We start from the raw sequence: 9,643 nt of genomic DNA on the forward strand, positions 1-9,643 counted from the left end.
GTGTTACGGAGTATATAATGTAACCGGGGGGAAGGGTGGGTTAGGGGAGGGATCTTTTTAATTCAGATTGAGCCTCTCCTTTAGGATAAGGAAAAGAAGAAGAAGGAGAGTATTTTGGACCTCTCCAAATACATCGACAAAACAATTCGAGTGAAATTTCAAGGTGGGAGAGAAGGTGAGCCAGCACCGGCCAAGGGGCCGAGGATGAGGCATGTGCCTCTACAGCATGAAGCTTACTTTGCATTTTGGCGTTTTTTCTCGCTCTTTGCTTGTCGGCTTTTGTCTCCTGTGTGGTCACGTTGCTTTCTTTCAAGGAAAGACAATGAAGATGAATAGCAGGTGCTTTCGTTTGTAACTGCTTGCTGTTACCGGTGTGAAGCTTGTCTCCTTTAACTTTTCCATTAATTCCTTGGCTGCAGTTTTATCTTTGTTTTATCTGTGCACCTTTCTTCCTTCTTCTTCTATTAGTTGTCTTCAACTGGCTTGTTTCTTTTGGCTGTTTTTGCACATTGCAAGGTGCACTTAAGGCATCAAAGAAACACTTATGGTTCTTACGATTAATACACCTGTCATACCTTATTGTTCGTATATGTATATATATAGTTTTAATACATTTCATCATGTCTTTTCATCACTTTCGAGGCTCTTAACGTCGTTGTTTCCCCCACCTTATTTGCTCCCTTGGCTCTATCTATAGCTATCCGTCCCGATGCAGCAGATAGTGCCACCTGCAGACCACTTGTTTGTCTGAATGTTAACAGCATGTTGCGTGGGAGATACTCGGCAGAAGCTTTTGCTAAAGTAGACTTGGTTTGCTTTTAGACTGGGACTTGATGCTTACAAAGTTTTGGAAGTTACTTGGACTCTACTGATAAGTGTGGTGGTGGCTTTTTTTGTGTGTGGGTAGTTTTTGAGCAGTTGACAATTCTATTGAATCTGTTGGTTTAGAATTTCTTCTAAAAAAATTCACATCAATTGTCTTTATGATCTTCACATAACACCTGGGATTGTAAGAGTCTCTTCTTTGATTTGGGCTGTTAGCAATGATAGTAATGCTGGTAATCAACAAGTATTTTTGAAACTGGGAGATGATTCTGTGTAGTCTTGTGATGTAGTTAGTGACCAGTCTTGTGGAATCATGTTCTGTTTCAGGACAACGTGCTTGTCTGTCTGCAGTGCATTCCTGTGAAAGCAGTGCTTATGCTAAAGAGGTTATATTCCAGGAGGGCACCTGGAAGATGGGTTTTCTGAGGAAAATATGACAGTCTTGCCTCATTTTTTTTTTGCCATGCCTCTTCGCTAATGGTATTTATCTGGTTTTGGAGTGGCTTTGTTTTGTTTTGTTTTTCTGTGGTGTAACTTGTATTGATTTTTTTATGCTGAAGCATTCTGAAAATTCCCCTGAAATTGGCTGAAAACAAAAATATGTCTTGAGGAGCATTCTGAAGAATTGATTGAAAAACCTGTAAGTTTCAGTTGGCACAACACAAACCAGGTTCTTATGTGTTTGCACTTTGGTAAAGAGGGCAATGTTTAGTATCTGTCATTTGCTTGATAGCCTTGCTTGAAGGAGGGAATAGAGTTGGAGAACTGAATGTGTCCTTCACGCAGTCTTGTGTTGCTGTATACCTGGTTTTGGTCTCTAATCATTGTTTTGTGTGTGGTCTTCAATAGCAAGTGGTGTCTTGAAAGGATTTGACCCTCTTCTGAACCTTGTGCTTGATGGTACCATTGAATATATGCGAGGTAAGTAATATGCTATCTGTGTAAAGCTTTCCTTCCCTGCTGCCTTCCCCCACCCCCAATTTTCTTAACAAAAATCTTACAGCTCTGTGAGTGAATAACCAGAAACTGCAGGTTGGCATCATCCAAACCGAGACATGCTCTTGATTGCTAAGTTGTAAAGAAAGGAATAAGAGAATAGAGTTAGATTAAGCACATTCCCTGTGGTAGAACATTCTTCGTAGTCCTTGCTTGAGCTCCTCTATAACTCATTTGGTGCTCTTGTCCTCTAAAGCTTGAATAAAGTAGCGTGTCTCTCTTCAGATAAGGCAGTTGCCTTTGCCTTTGTTTATACTGCTGGAGGGTTGTTGGTTTGCTCAAATCAAGAAAAGCATCTCAGCAACAACTAGTATCTTACTGTCTTAAACTCTATTTTAAATGCGATCCCTGCATTTCTATGGAACTAAAGCCTTCTATAGCTTCTTAGAGCTAATAGAGTTGTAAGTTTTTTTTCTTATTATTTATTTCTTTTTCCCATCTGAGGATAAATACTCCCATTTCCCTTTCTTCTCTCTGAAACAAGATTTATCATATGATAGGACAGTGTTTTTGAAGAGTGTTCTCTTACCTGCTTACAAGGAAGCACCTGATGCTTTAACTTTGCTCTTAGAAGGGAGTCCTAAAAGATGAGTGTAGTGTATTTTATCAAATATATCGACATCTTAAGGAGGGTAGAATTAGCTATTGCTGTGTTAAGTGTTTGCCTGTCTGTCCCCATCCATGGTGTTGGTTGGCTTGGTCTGGGAACGGATCAATGCATTCTGTACTTAGTGCATTCTGAAGTCAGGGTCTTTTTCTGATCTGCATTGATCCCAAAGTGTTCTATAGTGATCTATAGTGGCATTTGAAACTGGATCAGGAGCTTTTTTAATCATTTGTATGCTATTCGTTAGATGAAAGAAGGGGCCTTTGAATTCTTGTAAGATATGTGTTCTGCTTTGCATACAAAGGCAAAGTTCGTATTGCTCACTGTGGCATGTGCTACTTTGAAAAATTAGTAAATCAGTAATGTCTTGTATCACTTTCATAGTCCATAAAAGTTTTAGGTCAGTAAATGCAGAGATACCTGGAAAAAACCCATGTGTCTGTGCCTTTTGAAGTTGATGGTATTTGGTTTCTTTTCCTTATGTTGCCATTGTAACTGTGGATCTCCGCTTTTCAGATCCAGATGATCAATACAAATTAACGGAAGACACACGTCAGCTGGGACTTGTGGTCTGCAGAGGGACTTCTGTGGTTCTTATTTGTCCACAGGATGGAATGGAAGCTATTCCAAACCCTTTCATTCAGCAGCAAGATGGCTAATGCTTTCTTTGGATTGTCTCTGAAGACTTCAGGGATCCAAGACATCAGAGAAAACTATCATTGTGTGAGAAGCTTCCTGTTTTGCGGGAGGAGTTTGAATGTGTATTTGTTAGCGTGAAAGAACAGTCAACCGTTATTTTTGTGGCTTTCCATAAATGATGAGACGATGGGGCATGGTGTGTAAGAATTAAGTTCTGATCCGTCCCACCCCCCAAATAAATTTGTAACTACATTGTTTAGAGCTGATAGGAGAGAATATATTGTCATGGAATTGTCTGAGACCCTCTTGATCTTGTGAGTTTTGAAACAACATTAGTAAAAAATGTACTGATTATTCGTTATATTATTTACTTTTTTGAATACATTAAAAATGTATTTAATCTAAATTAATCTAAAGACTAAATACACTAGAACATGTTTTTCTTCCTGTTAGATGTCAGTACTTGCCTGGGAAGCATTGTGTTGTAGTCTTCTTGATGTTTAGTTCAGTCTCTTTTGCCCGCTTGCTCCAACGCATGCAGGAAAATTACTTTCCTTGTATAGTACCTTGTCATCACTTGTACAAGCTATGTAGGTAAGATCTTTTCTAGCACTCGTTCCAGATCTTGTGGGCTGCGATAAGTGTATCGGAAGGCTCCAAAATTTCTACAGAAGGACTGGACTAACTTCTAGGATGATTCTTGGCTGAGTGACCATAAGGTTCACCTTATGGAAGTATCTATTTGATACTTGGAATTTTAGAGGAAGAATATTTAAGATCCTAATGTTCAGTTGTAGGCAGTGTCTTTAGATACTGCATATTTTTCTATTGTAGCTATCTACTTGTGATTTTGCTTGTTATAACTTGATTTGTAAGTAACCGTTTTATTTCTTTTCTACTGCAGAAATAGCAAGATTTAAGGAGTTTTGAGTGAATAAATACAAATTAATCTGTTCTTGAATGTCTGGTTTTTAGTCTGGGAAAGTGATCTACAGCTGACCTTCCAGTTCTCCACAGCTGTGAATCTAAACGAAATTTGTTCAGGAGGTGTGTAAACACAGCAAAATCAGGAGGGACCAGATCAGAAGCCATGCTTCACTCTAAGATAGGAAATCGATGAGAAATGACTGAGAGCATCTGTTCCCTTTTCTGAGGACTTAAGCGTTTCTGTTACATTTCCATTAGGCATTTTAAAGACTGTCTAGTAGAGAATATGTGCCTGTAAGCTGTATGTAACCTGCTTTGCCACAGCCTCCTCTAAAGGGTCCTCAAGAAAAGCAGGTGGCAGGAGTAAATTGTTTTGGTGGCAGCAGCAGTCTTATTCCCAGAGGTTGTCAAGAAAACATGCTGAGGACAGGTTGTATTAGCTGTTCATTTTGACAACAGCACTGTATTCTCAGTCATAGCCTTTCCTGGGTCATCTCTGAAATGGATGGGAATTGAAGTAAATAAATTCCAGTTCAATGTATCTAACTCTTCCAGGAGGCTATAAAACTGGGGACCAGTTGTATTATGTGGCATATTGCCTGTGTAAACTTGAGTGCTTTTGGATTTTAATCTCCTAGGGGTTCATTCTTTGAGTGTTTCACAGAGCTGTGTGTAGGGTCATCTTCCTTCCAACATAATTTTTTTCTAACACTACAAATCTTGTTCTTCTTGCAATTGCACAATTCAAAAGAGCCTCCTTATTGAGAGTGTTTGGAGCAGAACATGCTTGTCATCAGCCTGAGTAGAGTCTTGAACTGTCCCTTAGGTGAAGGTGAGATTGCTGGTTGTTGATACCAAATAACATGGTATTTGGTATCTCTGCACTCTCGTTTTCTGAGTGTAGCATTGGAGACAGACCTGTTGAAGCTCTTGAGTGATTCTAGACTCTAGATGTAGAGGGTATAGAGAGATCTGCCTGAAGTCATGTGTCAAGTGCATAAACTCTGGACAGGGGCATGTTTACAGCATTTCCTGCTCCGTTAATAGGTTGCTCAGTCTTCATTGCCAGATACTTGGCTGTCCTTTTATGCAGTGCAGACTTCTGGGTTATATTTGGGAGTCAAATACCTGAAAATAAGAATATGAAAACGGTAACTGAATTTTAAATGTGTGTGTGCTTTTTCTATTAGGTTAATTCTTAAAAGTGACTCTTTATAAAACCATTTATCACAACAGTTTTGCAGAAGCCTCTTCCAGAAATGCAGGAGGGAACCTCCAGGGGGAAAAAACGGTGCTCTTGATACAGACAGCACTATTCTGCTTCTTGAACTCTACTGAGAAATGGGACTGAGTCTTGCTGGGATGGGCCCTTTGGGATAAGGGGCACTAGATCAAGGTCACGCAAATATCTCCACTTAATAGCTTGGTCTGAACACCTTAGACAAATTCATTGTGTGGAATCAGTGAGCTGTTGGTTGTACCATAGTTACTTAGTGCATTGACATTGAGGATGGCAGAATGTGACAGCCATCTGGGTTTGAATGGGGACTCATTCCTTCCCCCTATCTCTTACTAAAGTATAAAGTTAAGTATGTACTGAATACTGCAAACAACCTGGAATTTGATATTAAACTTGAACTGATGAAGGATGTGGCTTTGGGGAAATCGATGTTTTTTACCAGGTAGTCTTGTGCTGTCCTATGTTTTTGATGTGCAGAACTGAAAAGGATTGTAATGGGTACTTTTTTCCAAATGGGTTCAGTGTTCTTCTAGAATTTCTCGATATTTAATCAGTGCTTAGGAGGGTTTTGGTTGTTTTTCCTCTTTCCTCATAGTCCAGGCTCTTGGCTAACAGCTCCCCTAATTTGCTGTGGTCTTACCTGGCAAAGGTAGATGCCAACTAAATCTGCATTTTTTTTTTTTGGTTAAACAGCTCTCTTGCTATTGCTGCTCTGAAGCAGCAGGAAAAACTGAAGAGCAAAGCAGGAGGGTAAAAAATATATTCTATTTTTAGGACAAGATTGGCTTATCTTGTGTTTCTCCTACCATGGGGGGGATAATGTTTCCAGATACCTCACATGAGTAAAGGCTGCATAAGGACTGAGTTAATTTTAACTGCCTGGCAGTCAACAAGCATGGAGCCTGCACAAGAACCAGAGGACCTGGGACCTCAAACAGAAATGATTGCAGACACAATTCTTGAGGTTGGAGAGAGACTATTTCAGGTCAGCCGTAGGGTACTTTCAGTACACAGTCGTTATTTTGAAGCCATGTTTTTTGGGGGGGCAAGAGAGAGCTCTGAACACCACATAGTGATCAGAGGGATTGATGCAGTGCCTTTTCAGGCACTACTTGAGTTCACTTGCACATCCCAAGTGCTTATAGGTCAAGAGAATGTGACCAGCTTACTGGAAACAGCTGATTTTTTTCAGTTTGACAGGGTGAAACTGTTATGTGAGAAATTTCTGGAGAGAGAGCTGCATGTTTCCAACTGCCTGGGCCTGATGACCTACTCGCAGCAGTTTGCCTTTATAGAGCTGTATGCGTCTGCTATGAATGTGGCTCTTACTCACTGGGGGGATGTGATGTGCCAAGAAGAATTTAAGGCACTACCCAAAGAAATGCTGATGCAGCTCCTCAAAAGTGATGACCTCTTTGTTTCGCGAGAAGATGTGGTTTTTGACAGTATTATGAGGTGGATAATGGAGGACCCAGCAACGAGAGAGGAAGACTTTCTGGATTTGGTGGGCAAAGTCAGGGTCACTTTTCTGAGTTTGTCCTTCCTTGATATCTTGGTGAAACGCAGCAAGCGCCCTGGAGAGACAGATACCTTTTCCAGATTAATAAAGAAGTTAGACAGCTGTCCTCCACCAAGCTGGCAAAATACGGAACTGTGTCCTTACGCTAGTCGGAGCTATGACACCTTATACGTCCTGGGAGGAAAGCATGACAAGGAACAGCAAGAATTATTTCTCTTTCAACCTAAAACAGGGATCTGGCGGTCTTGTTCTCCACTGCAGCGCAGGAACCTCACCCAGTACGCAGTGGCAGCAGTAGGTAACTTACCAAGAAGTGGGACTGAGCAAATGCAAACAGAAGTTGAGGCTTAGAGATCCAAATGCAGGGAGTTCAGCTGCTTCTCCTGTAAAACTGCATTGTTTAGTGTTGGTAAAACCTGTTCATATTCGTTCAAAGAATGCTTTTGTTTTCTTTAGTCCTGGGAGAATGTTAGACAAGGCTGAATATTTGTTTTCATACAGCAGAAACTATTGTACTCCATACATTAGCTTTATCTGGATTGAGTCTAATAACTTCACTTTAAGCAGCATAAGTTTTTGGCCTTCTCTTTCATGGTGGTTTTGACAGATGGTGAATTCTGATTTATAGCTGCTGTTAAGTTAAATTTACCCATGGATGTTGTGAAATCTTCATGCTTGGAGACTTTCAAGATAGCTCAATATCTTGAAATAAGATATATTTATAAGATAAATAAGGCTTCCCTTATGTAGTGTTGGTGATAGTCCCATTTCAAGTGGGAGTTTGGACATGAGATTCCCAGAGGTTCTTTCCAACCAGTGTTTCCATGATTCTCTTCAAGAGTGTGAGCAGACTTGGAAGGACTTGTGTGGATGTGGCACTTCAGGATATGGTTTAGTGGGTATGGTGGTGTTGGGTTGATGATTGGTCTTGATGATCTTAAAGGTCTTTCCAACCTAATGATTCTGTGATTCTGTGACTTACTGCATCCTGTGGGCCCAGTATATTTGTGCAGATGAGGAATCAAGTACTGCAAATTGATACAAAGAACAGTAATTTTCTCTGCTGATCTTGCCCCTCATCAGTACAGCCCAGGGAGAAATGAGAACTCTAGTTCTCAGGAGCCATTTTTAGCCTTTGTGTAATGGATACTTTTCTCTGCTGTCTTTCCAGGGAGCTTCATTTTTGTGACAGGAGGATATTTCCGTGATGAGTTTGTGTGGTATAGTGTGGACTGGGTGCTTATCTACAATTGCTTGGAAAACAGCTGGCTGGAAGGGCCTGCCATGAAGAAGTCCCGCAATAGCCATTGTGCAGTAGGAGCAGGACTCTACCTGTACGTACTTGGAGGGAACACAGATGAGGGGATAATCCCAGCAGTGGAGCGCATGGCTTTGGTGGAGTCAGAATGGGAAAGCATGAGTCCTATGGCTCAACCTGTGGAGAGAGGAGATGCCGTCAGTGTGGGAACAAGGATCTATGTTGTCTGTGGCCTGGATGAAAATGGACATGTATACGATGGAGTGCAAAGGCTGAACACTGAGACGGACAGCTGGGATGTCATCTCATTCTCGCCACTTCCAAGGTAAGAAATAATATTCTGGGACCTGGCAGGAGCAGAAAGATTTCTAGTGTTGGTCCTGTTCTAAGAAGAGGTTGGACTGGAGAAAGTCCTGTCCCACTGACACTTCTGTGATTTTCTGTTTAAACGGGACTCTTCATAGGAGGACTGAAGTCGCACTGAATATTTCAGGGGCTAGATCTTTCTATTGATTCTGATCAAAGGTTTCTTCCCTCCCAGGTATGACCTCTGCATCACAGCACTCAATGGTGCTCTGTACACCATAGGAGGAGGAGCTTTTCGATTTGATGTGGAAACAGATGAATGGACCCAGGTGGATGAGGAGTGCTTGACCCAGAAGTTCTTCATGGGATGTAGCACTGTGAATGGACGAATTTATCTCCTTGGACAGAGGAAGGGGAACACTACCCTCCCTGTCATAGTCCTCTTTGATCCCTACATAGATACGTGCCAGGTCATAGATAACAAACTCCCTTGCCCCCTTCCAATTCGTGGGTGTGTCTCTGTGCGAAGATTTGATACATGGGCATGAGCAATGCCAGATCCAGCGAAACCAAAAAGAAAAAGCCATGTGCTTTACAGCTGATGGGTGTTAGATTGCATCAAGTTTGGTCTGTGAAATTTTTTAATTTTGAAAATAGATCTGTTCCTTTGTAACTTTGTCTGGCAAATGAACTTGAAGCAAAAGCCAGTGAAACTGTTGTGCCTACACAAAGGTTGCAAGGTCGTTATTGGAAGTAGTGGTTGGTGTTGTCATGGTACAGAGAATCATAGATTCTTTGGGTTGGAAGAGACCTTTAAAGGTCATCTAGTCTAACCCCTATGCAAGGAGCAGGGACATCTTCAACTAGATCAGGTTGCTCAGAGCCCCATCCAACCTGGCCTTGAATGTTTCCAGGGATGGGGCATCTGCCACATCTCTGGGCAACCTGTGCCGGTGTCTCACCACCCTCACTGTGAAAAATTTCTTCCTTATATCTAGTCTGAATCTCCCCTCTTGTAGTTTAAAACTGTTACCCCTTGTCCTGTCACTACAGGTGCTGCTAAAAAGTCTGTCCCTATCTTTCTTATAGGCCCCCTTTAAGTACTGGCAGCCTACAATAACGTCTCCCTGGAGCCTTCTCTTCTCCAGGCTGAACAACCACAACTCTCTCAGCCTGTCCTCACAGCAGAGCTATTCCATACCTCTGATCATTTTTGTGGCCTCCTCTGGTGCTGCATGTCTTTCCTGTGCTGGGGGCTCCAGAGCTGGACGCAGCACTGCAGGGGGGGTCTTGCCAGAGTGGAGTAGTGGGGCAGAATCACCTCCC

At 41.7% G+C, this 9,643-nt stretch overlaps 2 protein-coding genes across 3 annotated transcripts in view; both read left to right on the plus strand.

Moving 5' to 3' along the window:
• LSM7 (LSM7 homolog, U6 small nuclear RNA associated (S. cerevisiae)) overlaps positions 1 to 8,218 on the plus strand; it is an 8,606-nt gene extending 388 nt beyond the window's left edge. Inside the window, exons 2-5 of one of the 2 annotated variants that reach the window (XR_738016.1) lie at positions 85 to 175; positions 1,675 to 1,746; positions 2,945 to 3,151; positions 7,925 to 8,218. Coding sequence is in view for 1 of the 2 variants with exons in the window: in XM_010284986.1 (XP_010283288.1) it covers positions 85 to 175; positions 1,675 to 1,746; positions 2,945 to 3,087 (306 nt within the window). In the remaining variant the exon portion in view is untranslated. Of the gene's footprint in view, positions 1 to 84; positions 176 to 1,674; positions 1,747 to 2,944; positions 3,562 to 7,924 lie in introns of those variants that run through there. The other variant, XM_010284986.1, reaches the window with a different exon arrangement.
• LOC104619195 (kelch-like protein 23) lies at positions 6,073 to 8,865 on the plus strand. The gene is made up of 3 exons (XM_010284985.1): positions 6,073 to 7,051; positions 7,925 to 8,336; positions 8,553 to 8,865. The coding sequence occupies exons 1-3, from the start codon at positions 6,073 to 6,075 to the stop codon at positions 8,863 to 8,865; spliced, it is 1,704 nt and encodes a 567-aa protein (XP_010283287.1).
• Positions 8,866 to 9,643: the final 778 nt, after the last annotated feature.

The sequence above is a fragment of the Phaethon lepturus genome, unplaced genomic scaffold (assembly GCF_000687285.1).
Source record: "Phaethon lepturus isolate BGI_N335 unplaced genomic scaffold, ASM68728v1 scaffold18034, whole genome shotgun sequence".
NCBI classification, from domain to species: domain Eukaryota; kingdom Metazoa; phylum Chordata; class Aves; order Phaethontiformes; family Phaethontidae; genus Phaethon; species Phaethon lepturus.

Bases quoted from the DNA above. Each gene is read 5' to 3' on its own strand.
- LOC104619195 (XM_010284985.1), top strand. From the start codon at position 6,073: ATGAGTAAAGGCTGCATAAGGACTGAGTTAATTTTAACTGCCTGGCAG. The intron at 7,052-7,924 runs GTAACTTACCAA...CTGTCTTTCCAG, and splicing joins GTACGCAGTGGCAGCAGTAG to GGAGCTTCATTTTTGTGACA. The intron at 8,337-8,552 runs GTAAGAAATAAT...CTTCCCTCCCAG, and splicing joins TCATTCTCGCCACTTCCAAG to GTATGACCTCTGCATCACAG.